The sequence below is a fragment of the Grampus griseus genome (genome assembly GCF_964374135.1).
Source record: "Grampus griseus genome assembly, chromosome: 15".
Lineage (NCBI taxonomy): Eukaryota > Metazoa > Chordata > Mammalia > Artiodactyla > Delphinidae > Grampus > Grampus griseus.
Window position 1 is genome coordinate 39305237 of NC_139009.1, and position 17835 is coordinate 39323071.

The following is a 17835-nucleotide window of genomic DNA, read 5'->3' on the forward strand; positions in this document are numbered from 1 at the left end:
CATGGAAAATCTTTTTACATCCCCTCACTTTCAGTCTGTATGTGTCTCTAGGTTTGAAGTGAGCCTCTTGTAGACAGCATATATATGGGTCTTGTTTTTGTATCCCTTCAGCAAGACTGTGTCTTTTGTTTGGAGCATTTAATGCATTCACATTTACAGTAATTATCAATATGTATGTTCCAATTACCATTGTCTTAATTGTTTTGGATTTGTTTTTGTAGGTCCTTTTCTTCTCTTGTGTTTCCCACTTAGAGAAGTTCCTTTAGCATTTGTTGTAGAGCTGGTTTAGTGGTGCTGAATTCTCTTAGCTTTTGCTTGTCTGTAAAACTTTTGATTTCTCCATCAAGTCTGAATGAGATCCTTTCTGGGTAGAGTAATCTTATTGTAAGTTCTTCCCTTTCATCACTTTAAATATATCGTGCCACTCCATTCTGGCTTGTAGAGTTTCTGCTGAGAAATCAGCTGTTAACCTTTTGGGAGTTCCCTTTTATGTTATTTGTCATTTTTCCCTTGTTGCTTTTAATAAATTTTCTTTGTCTTTAATTTTTGTCACTTTGATTACTATGTGTCTCAGCATGTTTCTCCTTGGGTTTATCCTGCCTGGGATTGTCCATGCTTCCTGGACTTGGGTGGCTACTTCCTTTCTCATGTTAGGGAAGTTTTTGACTATAATACCTTCAAATATTTTCTTGGGCCCTTTCTCTCTCTCTTCTCCTTTTGGGACCCCTATAATGTGAATGTTGGTGCATTTACTGTTATCCCAGAAGTCTCTTAGGCTATCTTCATTTCTTTTCATTGTTTTTTCTTTATTCTGTTCCACGTCTGTGAATTCCACCATTCTGTCTTCCAGGTCACTTGTCCGTTCTTCTGCCTCAGTTATTATGCTACTGATTGCGTCTAGTGTATTTTTTATTTCAGTTATTGTATTGTTCATCTCTGTTTGTTTGTTCTTTAATTCTTCTAGGTGTTTGTTCTTTAATTCTTGTAGGTCTTTGTTAAACATTTCTTGCATCTTCTTGATCTTTGCCTCCATTCTTTTTCTGAGGTCCTGGATCATCTTCACTATCATTATTCTGAATTCTTTTTCTGGAAGGTTGCCTATCTCCACTTCATTTAATTGCTTTTCTCGGGTTTTATCTTGTTCCTTCATTTGGTACATAGTCCTCTGCCTTTTCATTTTGTCTGTCTTTCTGTGAATGTGGTTTTTGTTCCACAGGCTGCAGTATTGTAGTTCTTCTTGCTTCTGCTATCTGCCCTTTCTGTCTTAAGATATTTTCTAATTTCCTTTTCGATTTCTTCTTTGACCCATTGGTTAGTGAAGAGTGTAGTGCTTAATTTCCACATGCTTGTAAATTTTTCAGTTTTTTTCTGCTGTTGATTTTCAGTTTCATTCTATTGTGGTTGGAAAAGATACTTGATATGATTTCAGTCTTCTTAAATTTTTGAGACTTTTTTTGTAAACTAACATGTGATCTATCCTGAAGAATGTTATGCATGTGCTTGAGAAGAATGTATTCTGATGCTGTTGTGTGGAATATTTTGTATATGTCTGGTAGGTTCGTTTGATCTATACTGTTGTTCAAGTCCTCTGTTTCCTTATAGATCTTCTATCTGGATGTCCTATCCATTATTGAAATTGCTGTGTTGAAATCTCCTACTACTATTGTGTTGGTATCTTTTTCTCCTTTCAGTTTTTTAATGTTTGCTTCATATATTTGGGTGCTCTGATTCTCATAATTGTTATATCTTCCTGGTAAGTTGACCCTTTTTTCATTATATAATGCCCTTTTTTGTCTCTTACAACAGTTTTTGACTTAAAGTCTATTTTGTTCTGTATTAGCATGGCTACCCCTCCTCTCTTTTGGTTTCTATTTGTATAGAATATCTTTTTCCATCTTTTCACTTTCAGTCTATGTGTGTCCTTAAATCTAAAATGGGTCTCTTATAAACAGCGTATGGTTAGATCTTGTTTTTTTAATTCATTCAGCCATCAAAAGTGTTACAGTTGTGTGTGTTTTTTTTTTTTTTTTTTTTTGCAGTACGCGGGCCTCTCACTGCTGCGGCCTCTCCCGCCGCTCTGGATGTGTAGGCCCAGCGGCCATGGCCCACGGGCCCAGCTGCCCCGCGGCACGCGGGATTCTCCCGGACCGGGGCACGAACCCGCACCCCCTGCATCGGCAGGCGGCCCCCCAACCACTGCGCCACCAGGGAAGCCCTAAAAGTGTTACAGTTTTTAAGCATTTCTTTAAACTCAGTTAATTTATAAATCTGGATACTTTTAAATCCAAGTGTTTCTCAGAACAAATGACCTCTAGTAACTTGAATTTTTCCCCCTCATTTTATGTTCTTATTTTCTCTTTCTCCTTTAACAGAGACAACATATCTGATTCATTGGCAAGACCACAATCTGATCCCAAAGATGTGCTCCACAAACCCAGGCAACTGGGTCACATTTGATGATGACCCTGCTTTTCAGTCTTCTCAAAAGTCAAAGAATTTCCCTCTGGAGAATCAAGGCATTTGTAGGCCAAATGGACTTAAACTGAACCTTTCTGATACTAAGGAATTTCCCAGTGGATATTCCTCCACCAGCAGTACCCCTCTCTCCTCTCCCATCATAGACTTTTATTTCAGTCCAGGACCTCCAAGTAACTCTCCTCTTTCTACACCTACCAAAGACTTCCCAGGTTTTCCTGGCATCCCCAAAGCAGGGACTCATGTGCTTTATCCTATTCCAGAATCATCTTCAAACAGTCCACTTATACCTGGAGCAGGTTCTTCCATATTGCCTACTAAACCAACCTGTTTATCCCATGCTTCCTTACTCAGTGACCACTCATGTATACATCCAGCTCCCAAAGTGGGTCTTCCAGATGAAATGAGCCCTCACCAGGCTGAAAGCCTAGGGTTCCAAAGTGATACTCCCCAGTTTCAGTATTTTCAGGAGGACTGTGCCTTTTCAAGTCCATTTTGGAAAGATGAAGGCAGTGCTTCCCAGCTCACCTTTGACCCTCCAGGAAGCAGAAAGATGGTCCCATCAAGAGACAAAGAGATGCCTATTGATCAAAAAGGCTTAAATCAATGTTCACTCAACTACATCTGTGAGAAACTTGAACATCTCCAATCAGCTGAGAACCAAGACTCATTTGGAAATTTGTCTACGCAGTATCTGTATGCTGAAGATGCTGCCTCTTCCTTTGTGCCCCACATGCTCTTCAGGAGTCAGCCAAAAGCCGGCTGGTCTTTCATGTTGAGAATTCCTGAGAAGAAGAACGTGATGTCTTCCCGTCAGTGGGGGCCAATTTTTCTAAAAGTCTTACCTGGAGGAATTTTGCAAATGTATTATGAGAAGGGGTTAGAAAAACCATTTAAAGAGTTACAGCTCAATCCATACTGCAGGCTTTCTGAACCCAAAGTTGAGAACTTTAGTATGACAGGAAAAATCCATACCGTGAAGATCGAACATGTGTCTTACACAGAAAAAAGGAAATACCATTCTAAGACAGAAGTAGTTCACGAACCAGACATAGAACAAATGCTGAAGTTGGGATCCACAGAGTACCATGACTTCCTTGACTTTCTGACCAGTGTGGAGGAGGAGCTGATGAAGCTGCCAGCTGTTTCAAAACCAAAGAAGAACTATGAGGAGCAAGAAGTTTTCCTTGAAATTGTGGACAACTTTTGGGGTAAAATCACTAAAGAAGAAGGAAAATTGGTTGAAAGTGCTGTGATAACTCAAATCTGGTGCCTCTGCTTTGTGAATGGGAACACAGAATGCTTTTTAACCTTGAATGACCTTGAGCTGCAGAAGCGAAATGAATGCTATTTTGAAAAAGACCCAGAAAAGAAGGGGATTGATATTCTTGACTATCATTTCCATAAGTGTGTGAACGCACAAGAATTTGAGCAATCAAGAATCATTAAGTTCGTACCTCTGGATGCCTGCCGGTTTGAGCTGATGCGTTTCAAGACTTTGTATAGCGGCGAAGACCTTCCCTTTTCCCTGAAGTCTGTAGTGGTTGTCCAGGGGGCGTATGTGGAGCTTCAGGCCTTTGTCAACATGGCCCCGTTGGTCCAGAGACCATCCTTGAGGTCCTGTGACAACATAATGATACACTTTCCTGTGCCATCGCAGTGGATCAAGGCCCTCTGGACCATGAACCTCCAGAGGCAGAAGTCCCTGAAAGCCAAAATGAACCGCCGGGCGTGTCTGGGGAGTTTACATGAACCTGAATCTGAACCTGTCATACAGGTCACTGTGGGGTCAGCAAAATATGAGAGTGCCTACCGGGCCGTCGTATGGAAGATAGACCGGCTTCCTGATAAAAATTCAAGTAAATATTCAACACTCCAAGCTGATTTTCATGTGAAATCACTTAAATGTTTTCCCCCCCTCCTCCTTGGGTTGAAACCAGGCTGAGGCAGTTGGGGTGACGTCATTCAGCTGAGGCCATGCTTACATCGCTGGGTGGGAGATGGAACATCTAGTCAAACAGCTGGTTTATTGTGTCCCCTTATGCCTATTTCTACCAGATAAGTTTAGCCTAACATTTTTTTAAGGTATCATAAGAAATACCATCCGAGGCTAGGATTTTATTATGGATGGTGGTACCGAGGGAAAATTTCTAGTTGGACTTCTTGACATCAACCGTCAGCCTCAGATATTAAAATTATTGTTCATATAGCTTAGATTCCCTAACTGACCTTTTAAGATCTGTCATCCTTGAACATACCTGAACTTTTTTGTATTCTCAGCCAGTACCACTTCCTCCTTAGGTTTTATTCCCTGCTTCTTGAAATAAGACTACCTTTCATTTTTACCCAAGTTAATTTCTTTTGCTGAATTGACCAATTTGACCATCTTGACAAGTTGTTTTAATTTTAATTAAGCATTAAAATTCGGTTACTTTTTTTTATTTTGTAAGGCAAACAATGAATCTAGAAGCTTAGAACTTTGAAGAGACAGCCCTAGTACTGCATTTATTTTAAAGTAGTAAGTTAGTAGTGGGTGTAACATAATAAAGCAAAAAAGCAAAATTTGAAGTTAGGGCTGCTGCCTGTTTTAGTTCAGTTACTTCTGGCAGAACACTGGGCTATGGAGCTAAGTTGGGGGCAGATTTGGGGCATCTGAGTTGATGCATTCATCATTTAGGCAAACCTTCATTGAGCACTTACTGTATTCCAAGTGCCACATCGGGTGCTGGGGCTAAAGAGAAGTAAGATTGATCCCTGTTTCCAAATAGCTCACATCTGGTCTAATCCTTCAGGGGAATTGAATTACATCCTAGGGCCCTCCACGCTATGGACTGCGGAGGAAGCATTTTTATTCAGGGTGGACCTACAGCAGTGTTTCTCAAAACTGGCCGTCAGAATAGCCTGAGAGCTTTTAAATAACCTTGATGTTTAAGCTCTACTCTATGCCAATTGAATCAGAACCTCTGGGGGAGGGCCCCAGGCACCCATATGTTTTGAGAGCTCCCCAGGTGAACCTAATGTATGACCCAGGTTGAGGGAAACTGCTCTGCAGGTCTCGTGTTGTTTTGGGGCCGGAAGAGCTAGCCCCAGACTACAGTGGACCTAAGGGGCAGCATGCCACCTTTTCTGTGCCCTGCAGTTTTCTGGCTTAACATCTGTCAACTGATTGTATCTTGAGCTACAGACAGGGCCCAGCAGGTGAGAGACACAGCTGGCAGCTGAGGAGCCCTAGGCCCCTGTGCTGAAGGGAAGCCCCCATTCAGTAGCCTTTCCTGACACTCCCTGCTTTTCTCCATTCATTCATGCCAAATTCCCCTCCACCGTGTCCTCCTGACTCACAGTAGTTGGTGGTTACCTTCTAGTCCCAAGGAACAGCCAGGAGAGCCCAGGCCCAGGGCGGGGAGAGGCAGTGATACGATAGCGTGGTCACAGGCGTGGCCTCTAACGGTACCTCTTGGTCAACTCCAGCATGATGGGAATGTCTTCCAGGATATCATCCACAGCGGTAATGCTTCCTGCCTTCTTGATAACGTTGCTGGAGGAGCAAGTTCAAACCATCCTCAGATTATCTTCCCCCCAGGGAAACAGATTTTGAGGTTTTGAGTGTGTGGTTACAAGGGATCTGTTTTCAAAGTTATTTGTGCTAACTTTTAGGTGAGAGACGTTATAAAAATCAGAATATCGTTGCCTTTTATTTTGCTGAACACAAAGGGAAAGGGGGAGGTAGGCTGGAACGCGAACTGTGACCTCCTTGGTCCACAGATGTCCTCTGAGGTCTGGGTGATAACCTGACTTCTGTTCTCCTTTGGTCCTAGGGATGGTCACTGGGCCCAGAACAAAAGGTCAGGTGCACCTTTTGCCTGGATTTGCAGCAATGCTTATGCCTCTGAGAGAGGAGCACAGAGGACTCAGCCTGCTGGCTTGTCCAGCTGGGGTCAGAGGGCCAGGGGGACAGGGTCGCAATGAGCCCACTCCAGCTGCTCTACCTCGGAGCAGGCACTCCAGCTAGACCCTCCGGGGCAACCACGCCTTTTTTTTTTAACTGAGAACCTGTACCAATCATTCTTTTCTAATTTTGGAAGGAGAACAACATACAAAGCTTCTTGTGAAAATGTTCCTGTTCAGAACAGTGCATTTTCTCAGAATTAATGGTAGAGTTAATTGATTCAGTCAACAAGAATTTAGTAAGAGGGCTCACTCACTCACACGTCCATTCCACAAACACCCACTGAATTTCCTCTAGGTACAGGCTCCGTGCTGGGTGCTTGGGGGATACAGATGCAAACATGATCCCTGCTGTCTGGAAACATAAGTCTAGTAGGCGAGGCAGACGCGGAAGCAGCTATCCAAATGAGCTGTGGAAATCTGCTCTCTTCTCTTCTGGAACAGGTACAGACGTTATCTAATAGGGGTCCCAGAGGAAGGAGCCATCAACGGCAGGGGGCAGTAGGGAAGGCTCTGCTTCAGCTTGGCCTGTGAGAATCAGTGAATCCATCAAGGATAGAAACAGCAGAAACACAGGCGTGTCGGTTGGGGACCTTACCTGAGTTATGGGGCCGAGGGGATAGTTGGAGAAGAAACCAGCCTGCCAGGAGGGCCGTGAGCCAGGCTGTGGGGTGTGGAGTTTGTCAGCAGGGCCTCAGGAATGTTTTCAGGCATGACTGTGACAGAATCCTACCTTGTTTTAGAAAGTCAGGCGTACGTTGCAGAGGCAAGATTCAGGAGTAGATTATAGTACAGGGAGGCTGGTAGGAGGGGAGAGAGGTTGACCAAGGTGGAGGGCAGTGGGAGCACTGAGACAGAGGTGAGCGGTGGGTGAGCGAATTCAGAAGAGGTGACCTCGAGACAGTGACAATGGTCTGTGGGCCTGGGGGAAAGGGAGGGGCTGGGAGGAGGTCCGGGTGGGCGATGGTGCCATTAGCTGAGATAGCCTCTCCTCACTCCTTTTAAAATCTGTTTCCCAGCCCTGGCTGCATGTTAAGAGTCCTTAAAATCATTAGAGCTTTAATATTTAAAATACCCATATTTAGGCCTCATCCCTACCAGTCAGACTCCCAGGGTGAGGCCCAGCTATTGGTGCTTGTAAGAGGCTCTCCCATGCAGCTGGCCTCGTACCTCTCCTGGGAGACCTGTCATGGCCTCCCAGGCATCACTCCTCCCTGCTGTGTATCCCTGTGTCTTCTAGAGCCCTGTTATTGCCCTCCCATCCATATTTACCAGCAGTTGAGCTCACTGAGAACAATTCGAAGAGTGTGCATTCCCAGAGAGGCTGGCTGGACTTGGTCTTGGCCTTTGGGAATATTTGTGGAAGACTGTCATAGCACCAGGCTCACACAGAATGTGAGCATTCCAGACAATTACGTGGTGAGAATTCACTGACCAGATTCTTTGGGATAAAGCTGCTTTGTTCAAATCAGGTCTGTGCACCAAGAGGAGGCCCGGGAAAAGGCAGTGAGGCTGTGTCTGGTGGAGTCTGGGGGAGGGGGCAGGGGGCAGCTCTGAGCCAGGCTGGGGCCCAGACACTTCTGGGATCACGTGGCCCTGTCGCCGAGGCTTCTCCACGATAGGGGTTGGGGGAGGATAATGCGAAGAGTAAGAGGCTGCCTGGCATTTTGCTTCTTGAGAAGAAGCATAGAAAGAGTAAGGTTGGGGCAGAGAGGAAATCTTTATCCCAAGGCAGTGCTTCTCAAACTTTTGTGTGCATATGAATCACCTTGTTAAAATGTGGACTCTGAATCAGCAGGTGGGGCTCCCCAATACTGTGCCACCCACACGTGCTCCGGTGATGCCAGTGCAGCTGGCCGTGGACCTCACGTAGAGGAGCAAGGACTTAGAGTATCTCGATGTTTCTGTATGATTTTAAAATCACTTGGGCATTTAGAGAACAGAGGATTTTAAAAGAGGGTCTTTAAAACGTTACCCTTTCAAGCTAGTTTCTGAAAAACCTGTTAGAAAAAAAAATTTTTTTAGAAAGGAAACTAAAAAAATGTATGAAGTATATGTACTAATTAAAAAAAAATTTTATGCCCCTTTCCTGGGGATTTTTGAGATCGGAATTGAATTTTCCTATTGGTGAAATAACTTACATGTGATATCAGGGGAGGTGGGAAGGGATGCTGGCTCCTTAAATGTCTCTTCTACCAGCACATCGATGCTTAATATTCCTTTAACAGTGGGTGAGCCTTTCGTTTTACAACAAAGGTTGGCCCCAGATAGTTCATTCAGGCTAAGGTGTGAATGACAACAGAGGACAGTTTCTTGTGCACAGATTTTGCTGGGGGTGGGAAAGAGGAGGAGGAGGGGGGGAGAAGGAGGAAGAGAAGGTGGTGGAAAAGGAGGGGGAGGGAGAGAGAGGAAAAGAGAGGAAGGAGAGGGAGAAGAGAATGAGGACATTTGAAAACACCGATTAGTCATAGAGGGTACATATGGTAGCGTAGAATTAGAAAGAGAAGTGAGCATGGTGGAGGGTCAGTTAACAAATGTATCTATCTCCACTTTCCCAGTTTTAACCAATTTTTAAATATGACTCGCCTTTACTTTTTTCTTTGCTTTCTCTTCAGCACATTGGTTGTTCTCTCCTCCTCCACTAGTTGTGTCATCCTTCTACCATTCATTCCCTCCAGCTCTCACCAATTCAGTTTCACGTGTGAAATATTTTGGTTCAAGAGGGACCCGGTATCTACTAGACCTAAATAGATTTCGTGATTTGCATTCCTGGTCCTTAGAAAGTGATGAGGGACTAATTACCGAAGCCCGAGAGTGCCCCCTGGTGGTCAGTACTGAGATAAAGAACATGATTTTCCTCTATCTTTTGTTCATTCACTTGTAAATTCCACAAATATCCTTTGAGCCCCTAATGTGCCAGGCTTGTGCTAAGGACGGACATGATACTTCTCTTCATGGATATCAAAGTCCAAAGGGAGTGTGAGTTATTAAACATTGTAGAGTATTTAGAGTTTTAAAAGCCAGGAAAAATATGCCAGAAAACTTGAAAGGAAAAACGTTCTCCTTTTACCAGTTTTTTAGAAAAGGGGGTAGAAAGGTTTTGTTTCTAAACCTATTTTTGGAGTACTAGGTCTTCAGCTTGGGTGATTTTCATTGCAAAAGTTCCAAAAGAGTTTCTCTTTAAAATGTGAATATCAATATTCACATCTAATATCAATTAGATCATCTCCAATATCATTTTCACCTCTACAAGGGTAGAATTCATGGTGCTTTCATTAGCAAAATTATGGTAATTAAATAACAATACTGAATTTGTAATAGAATAGCACTGTGCACTTCTATCTATACCACTATAGTATACCACGTCCCTAGAGCTCTTATGTGTGCCAACTAGCTTGTTTAATCCTCACAGCAGTCCCATAAGGTTTGTGTTGTTATCATCATCATCACCCCCATTTTCAGATGGGGAAACTGAGGCTCAGAGAGATCAAATAACTTGCCAAGGGTCACTCACCTTTTAAGTAGCAGAGCTGGGATCTGACCCTGGGCCATCTGAGTCCAGTGTTTATGTGCTTAACCACTATGCCATAAAGGACTGAAGACTGCCTGAATTAAGTTTAAATAAACTTATGTATCCTGCAGACAGAAGGCCAGAAAGGCTAATGGACTGTGGACTCTCCCCTGGCTTTGTGTGTGTGTGAATAAAGTTATCACTTGCCTGCAGTGATCTGGGTAGCTTAGAGCACCTCTGAGGCCGCTGTTGTCCTCCCCTACAAGTGAGAGGAAATGCTAATGAGCATCTGTTGGTTAATTGATGGATGAGTTCTCAAGGCCTTTTACAGCCTTAGAATTCTATTAGTCTCTCTACAAGAAACAGGTTGTAAGGAATGAAAGGCAATTTATCTTTTAAGAATTAAGTGAAGTCCTTTAAACTCTTGTTTTTGTGCCTAAAGCTATATTCTGATGGAAATGTTCTTTCTTGAGTCGTGTCAGTGGTATAGTAATTTAATCTGGCTTTTGAAATTATTGTCATCTCATACATTTAGTTTAAGTAAAGATAGCTGCATGGGATGTGTAGATGTTGTGGACTAAAGCAACAGAATCATGGAACATTTATAGAGTTACTATAGTGATTACGTTGAAAATATTTTTTACTCCATTGTAACACACACACATAAACACACACACACAGTACCTGACCCCTCTTAAAGCTTTTGTGTATATCTGATATCCCTAGGTCTGGCACAGGGCCTGGCTTGGCATAGAGTAGATGCTCAATATATGGCAAAGTGAAGTGAAAAGAGATATTGCATTGAAACACTGAAAGTCAGTATGCCCATATTTACACGGTACATTTGTTCCAGTCAAAGCTTTAAGGAGGGTGAGTGGGAATTAGTGTACTAAAAAATAATCCATTCTACTAAAAAAAGAATTCTTGGCCTAGAATATTTTCTGAAATGTAAAAAAATTCATTAAGTTTAACTTTTTAAAAAATCATAATTCTTTATAATGTGACCTAATTTAGGCTGAAATTTACCTTTGCATTATCTATCAATAAATAGAGTGGTAAGAAAATGAATAAATTAAGAATTACTGTAAGATCTTATTCAGTCTACTTAAAGAAAGTTTTCTCTCTTTACAGATCTTATGCACATTATAGCCAAATAATGATGCTTAATATAAATGTTACTCACCTTTTAATTTAAAAAACTTAGCATACTTTTATTATTCTGAATTAGAATCACCCAATATAAGGCACTCACATATGAACTTGATATAATTCTAAATTTTTCTGATCGCTGTATTGTTGGTCATTGTTTTATTTGAATAATTAAATGAAATATTAAACTTTCTTTTTTAAAAAAGAAACAGCATACTTCTCATTGAAAACATTTTGGGAGTTAACATATATAACTATATAATGATAAAGTTGTACTTACTTCAAAGCTAGTACTTAAAAAATGCAGGTAGACTTCCCTCCAGTTAGTGCAAAATTGTGAATTTGGATGGTATGTCGTTTAATGGAATTCACACAACCATAGTGCTAATGGAAATGCTTATTAAAGAGAGGGTTACATGCCTCTTATGCTCAAGAGAAATGTTCAATGGCCGTTGAAATACTTTGACTGACCATTTGATTTTTTTCTTCAAGGTCCTGATCATCCCCATTGTTTGTCATACAAACTAGAACTCGGATCAGACCAAGAAATTCCCTCTGATTGGTATCCATTTGCTACTGTTCAGTTTGGGATTCTTGACACCTGTGCCTCAAGGACAGAGGTCAGGTCTCTGGGGGTGGAGAGTGATGTCCAGCCACAGAAACATGTTCATCAGCGAGCCTGCTACAACATCCAGGTACATCCCGAAGCCCTTGAGTTCAGGTTGGGGCTTCCGAAGCTTTGACCTGATTTGGCTTTAGATATTTGCTTTGCCCTGTTAAGTGACTGTGTGTGTGTATGTGTGTATTTGACCTAGAAAAGAGTGATGGTCACCAGTGAGCCTAGTTCTTCCCCTCAGTTCTAGAGAATAGTGGAAGCCTGAGGACACAGTGCTGTGTACTTAACTCAGCTCTCAATGAAAAATAGGGCATTAAAAATAAGTTCACATTTCAGAAGCATATTTATAATAAAGATTTTGTTAGAACAGCATTTCCCAAGGTGTGTTCTATGGAACATATGTCCCATATAATGATCCAGGAAAAAAATAAGTTGGGGAACATCGTACACTAAATTAATGCTGAACAAAGGCTCTGAGAAGTTCTGCAATAAGGAAACTTGTTAAACTTAACTCAGTTTCTCCCAACTCATCAATTATGGAATCTTGTCTCCTGTAAAACACCTATCAGTATCTTCTGGAATAGTATTCTGTGGAGCACTCTTTGGGAAATACTGAGTTACTCTATCACCACAATTTTAAATGTTCACCATCAGCTCATCTGCATTCTTGCGCCAGATGAATTAAAGAGTGACATACACTTGCACAAGTTTGTTCCTAAACTTGCTTTTCCTTCTCATCTTCAGACTTAGATATAGAGATAACCTCTGCCACACATTTCCAATAGTGTCTTTTTTTTTAATTAATTAATTTATTTTTGGCTGTGTTGGGTCTTCGTTGCTGTGCGCTGGCTTTCTCGAGTTGCATTGAGCAGGGGCTACTCTTCGTTGCAGTGTGCAGGCTTCTCACTGTGGTGGCTTCTCTTGTTGCGGAGCACAGCCTCTAGGCCCGTGGGCTCAGTAGTTATGGCTCGCGGGCTCTAGAGCGCAGGCTCAGTAGTTGTGGCGCACGGGTTTAGTTGCTCCGTGGCATGTGGGATCTTCCCGGACCAGGGCTCAAACCCATGTCCCCTGCATGGGCAGGCAGATTCTTAACTACTGTGCCGCAAGGGAAGTCCCCCATAGTATCTTGAAATGGTGTGATTATATAAGTCATCATTAGCACCAACTGGTGGTTCTATAATATAGTAACCAAGTCTGGATTTTTCTTTATTTTGGACGATCTGTTCAGAAGCCTGTAAGTTTGGGTCTGGTGATTTTTATTCTATTGGTAAAATGAATGATGAATGGGCGCTGTTCTGTGCAGCCCCTTCAGGACTGAAGGACTTATTCCCTCGGCAGCTGGGAATTGCCCTGGATGAAGAAGGATGCCATGCTCCAGGTCATGCCCCCTTCCTGGGGCAGCCTGTGTCCAGTAACTGGTGGATTAGGGGTCTAAAGACCCTTTTACCTCAAGTTGGAATAACCCTGCAGGGCCTTCGTAGCTTCAGCCCTCCCTGGGGATCGGCTGAAGCCTTTACGGGGACTGCTTTGCGGCCCGACTTCTCCCTCTTCCTGTTCTGCTCCCTTCCCTCCCCTCCTTGTCAGGTGTCCTCCCCGGCAGCCCTCCCCAGTAAACTTTCTGCACATCAGTCTCCACCTCAGCATCTGCTTCTTGGGGAACCTGACCTGTAATACTAGGCATCTAAGTATTGTGTGTGACTGAAATGTGTGTCAGGTGCTCATGGAGATGTCATTTATACTGTTTGCTGTTCGTGGGATGTACCAGTTTCACATAGTTGTAGAGGACCGCTCACAATTATATACCAAAGTCTCTTTAGCTTTAATAGCATGGGTGGCAGTCAGTTTCAAAATGTTATCTTCCATTTAATAAGTATTTATTGAGCAGTTTCAAAGCGCCAGCTGCTGCCGTAGATGCTGGGAACACAAAGGTGAACAAAAGACCACCCCCTGTTCTCATAAAGCCTACCTTCTAGTGGTGGAACAAAAAATAATTAGTAAACAAGCAAATAACATAATTTTAAGTAGTGACAAATTCTGAGAAGAGAGTAAAAGAGGGTCACAGGATAGAGAGGGATGGAGGGCTTCCTTATCTACAGTGGTCCTGGAGGGCCTCTGTGAGGAGGTGCCGTTTGAGGTGAGATGAAGAAGAAGAGGGGCAGGCAGATGGTTTGGCCCAGCTGTTTACTGTTGTAAACTAGTTTTAGTTAGAGAGATGATTTTGGGTGTGCTCTAAATCTCAGGTGGGCCAGAGGCTGGATATATGATACTTGGGGGCATCTTTGATCGCATGTCTAGCCAGATTTGTAAATGTCTTATCAGTGTATGTAGTCTGTATACATTTTATAAAACCTGTGTCTGACTTGGAAGAAAGTTTGTCCTCTTCCAGATCTGACCCTAGAAGGGAAGGATTTGGGAGACTCTGTGGTGCCAAAAGAGAGCAGTGTGCTTCACTTGGGAATGGGCACGACAGGGTAGAGGGGCTGTGTTTGTGTCCAAAGGATGAGGTGGCTAGAGTCCTTGCCCCATTTACAAACGAGGACTGAAGAGATGTTGTGCTGTGTTGCATTTGTTAATGCTGCCCCTGTTTTGCTTTTGCATGACAGGTTGAAATAGAAAAGAAGTGGATTAAAATCGATGGAGAAGACCCAGATAAAGCTGGTGACTGCGTAACTCAGTAGGAGTAGCAAGAGTCAGTGATGACGACCCACTTTCCAAATACGTAATTCACAGAAACCACACAAAGTTCTGCTACTGTAGAGTGGAAATGACAGGTCCAGTGGTTACGTTTAGAAAAGTTTAGACCTGCAACCGAACCGTCTGTACTTTATGCTTTTGATACGTTTGTGCCCTGGGGGTGTGATCTAAAATGTGTCTATAATTTTCATGATGTTTTTGTTTCCTAGTGAAACTCAGAGGCGCTCTTATTGTGACCTGACAGCCACTTGGCCAGAGCATTTTTGATTTTTGATTACTTGGTGGCTGATAGTTTTGCCCTCTGGGTTACCTAGGGCCATAGTTATTATCCTCCAGCCCCTACCTCTTCTTATTGCGCTAGCACTAGTACTAGAGGACGAGGCAATCAGAGGAGACGTAAACCGAAGTACTTAACTTTCCCTCTTGCTCTTGTCTGAAACGTGGTTAGTTGTAGGATGATGTTGAAACCACAGGCTAACATGGAGATGTGGGACTATCTCTGACTCTGAATTATTTATCTTCCTGTCCTGTTACCACACTGGTGAGTAACCATCAGCTGTATTTGGTACCTGTCTTTCACCCACGGTATCATTATTTTCAAAATACATTTGTATTCTGATGTGTGCTGCAAAGAAGCTAGTTCTGTTGATATACATATTTCAGTACAAATCACTAAGACATATTGCCCTTTGCTTGGAGAGATTCCTTTCAAAATGGAATCCCAGTATTGGACACTAGTTAAAACATTTATGTATGTTAAAAATGAATTTTTAAAGTTCATGAATATTGTTTCCCAGAAGTGCAGACTCTAAGAATGTATTTTGATAAAGTATTTTTTTTTTGTAATTAACACAAGCTTCTCTTGAGTAGAAGTCTAAATCATATTATGATTATTTTATGTTAGCTCTGCTATCATGCTATTTATGCTAATTCTGCTTAATTTAGAGTAATTTTCTTTAAAAGATGAGCGAAGTGAAAGACACTAGATTATTTTATCTACATTTCTAAGAAGTGATATTTCTATTCAAAGCCAGGTAAATGTTTGTTTTTTAATGAAAAGCCAATGGCATTAGCAGTTATAATTCTGTTTATAATTTCCTTTCAGTGTTTATAGTGAAAGGTCAGACTTTTAAATTTAGGAAATCTATATTCTAGTTATTTTTTTAGTCAGAAAAACACGTGGAAAAAACATGTGGTATTAATGTACCTTCAATTTATGTTGATCCTTAAATATGATTAGTGGGTATTTTTCTTTATTTACTAGATTTGTTTTGAGTCAAAACTGATATAATAGCGTTCTTCCAAACAACATTATTTGTTGGCCCACAGAGTTTGTCTCATACATTTTATTTAATGTTACATTACATTCATTTTAATCTGTTAAGAAATGCAGATTTTATAAAACAAACATTTATGATCTGTATCAATCAGCAGATTTAATGCTTTTCATTATTTTACTGTAAAGGCAAAGAATGCAAAAGTTGACTGTTAAAATGAATTGTTATTGCTCTTTTTAACTTCAGCTGATGTATTGCTCATAATATCATATGCTTGAGACTCACTGTTGATGTATAGGAGGGCAAATCTATGTGCGCGTCATTTAAAAAAAATTCCACCATCCGGCCTCATCATCTGGTGTGGCACATTCTGGAGTGACTTCAATCTGCTCAGAACAAATATGGAGGCGGGCTGAACCTGATGCTGCTCCACGATACCAGTGATGGTAGCTGGGTTAATTACTGCTGGTCCTTGCAGATCTGTTTCATGGCGTCCTGCCCATAAAGAACTCAGAGTCTGATTCAGATGAACTTGATGAATATTTACACCTCAAAGTAATTTCAGCACAGGGTTCAATTAATCACTCCTTAGGCTTCACAGGTTGCCAGTATGTGTGGGTACCTCACTGCTGGGGTCATTTATTCACCAGCCCTTCAGCCTTCAGGAACGTCTCAAGATTCAGTGCGGGAAATGTAACAAAAGGCTGACTGAAGCCCAAGTGAGTTTCTGCAGCAATGCAGAGGTTGATGGCAGGAACAGCGGGGTGCTGCAGCATAATTGTTCATTTGCACATCTATTAGGATCCTTAAATATTCATTACTTAATGTTAAATTAACATTCTGTGTCAGGTGGAGAGGCTTTTTAATACAATTCTTCTGACCTCAGAAATGGCAGAAGGTCAAATGTGATCCTGATGCTCTAAGTGAAAACTCAGGTAGGGTCCACTTAGACTTACCAATTAAGAAGTAGAATCTCCTTTGCCAGAAAGTAAATGATGATCTTCAAAACAACAACAATAAAAACTCCTGCTTTTAAAGTAGGGAATGGAGGAAGGAAGTGAATGAAGGAGGAACTACTCCTTTCTAGCATTTTAATTTAGGTAATTTAGATCAATGCTTTATGAGTTTGACCCCCTTGGGGTCATTTGTTTAATTGACACAATGGCAGACTTCCAAGGAGTGGGCCAGTTTGGGATGAATTGTTCTGCTCTAATTGGTTTGGTCTGGTTGCCTTACCAGTCAAAGGATCGTATTAGCCGCGTAAATGCATTCATGGCTTGATGGTTACCTGATCAATTTACAGATCTGAATTTAAGGACATTTCCTTTTTTTATGGGGATAGAAATAGTTTATCCATTAAAAAAAGTATGGAAAAAAACCCTTCCTAGCATAAATAAAGGCTGGCATTTTTTGACCTGATTTATATATTAAACAGTTCTAGGGTTTTAGTTCCCTTCATTCTGGGTCTGTGCTTTCGATATAGCCCTTCTTCTCTTATAAATTATGTCAGAAGGCCTTCCTTAATAATGACTAAGTATTATTATATCTTATTCAAAATATGATTTTATGTCATCAATACAGATATAAAACAGATTGAGCCTTAATAATCATGTAACGAAGTATTTTGTAGATTGCATATAGATTTTTTAAAATTAAAGATGTATTTCAAATGATTCTTGCTGTGCAATGGACTTATCTTCTTTTGCAATGTCTGGAGCAATTTTTTTTAAGGTATGAAATCAATTTCAATAACCTTAACCAATTGACTCTGTCAGGCAAATGTATACCTGCTTCACTATTAAGGACTCAGCGTACATGGCGTCTTGGCACATCCTGGAAAAATAACACAATCAAACTACAATCTGTGATGTTAAAGGATGATTTTTAAAAGAGGATATAATCATTACTCTCATAAATGATATGAGTAGATGCCCAAGATCTTACTTAACTCATTAACTAACACGGGGACTGGTAAGATGTTACAAGTGGTTCTAAGGAGAATTCAAAGAGCAGAGACATGTACAGGAAATAAGGAATTCTGAAAAGAATTTACAAATAGATGCAAAATGTATCTATCCATAGGCCAATATCAACAATCAATTTCCCCTAATTAATTTGCATTTGTATGGACAAAGATCATGTATGTTATTATCAGTTTTCTAAAATTT

General features: G+C 41.4%; 1 protein-coding gene across 1 annotated transcript in view; it reads left to right on the plus strand.

Annotated features, from left to right (window-relative positions):
* The window catches only part of LOC309833722 (stonin-1), a 53490-nt gene extending 36150 nt beyond the window's left edge, over positions 1 to 17340 (plus strand). The window contains exons 2-4 of the mRNA XM_082672162.1: positions 2373 to 4334; positions 11573 to 11775; positions 14300 to 17340. Of these exons, the coding sequence (XP_082528288.1) occupies positions 2420 to 4334; positions 11573 to 11775; positions 14300 to 14374 (2193 nt within the window). The 5' untranslated portion in view covers positions 2373 to 2419 and the 3' untranslated portion in view covers positions 14375 to 17340. The remainder of the gene's footprint in view (positions 1 to 2372; positions 4335 to 11572; positions 11776 to 14299) is intronic.
* The last annotated feature ends 495 nt before the right edge of the window (positions 17341 to 17835 follow it).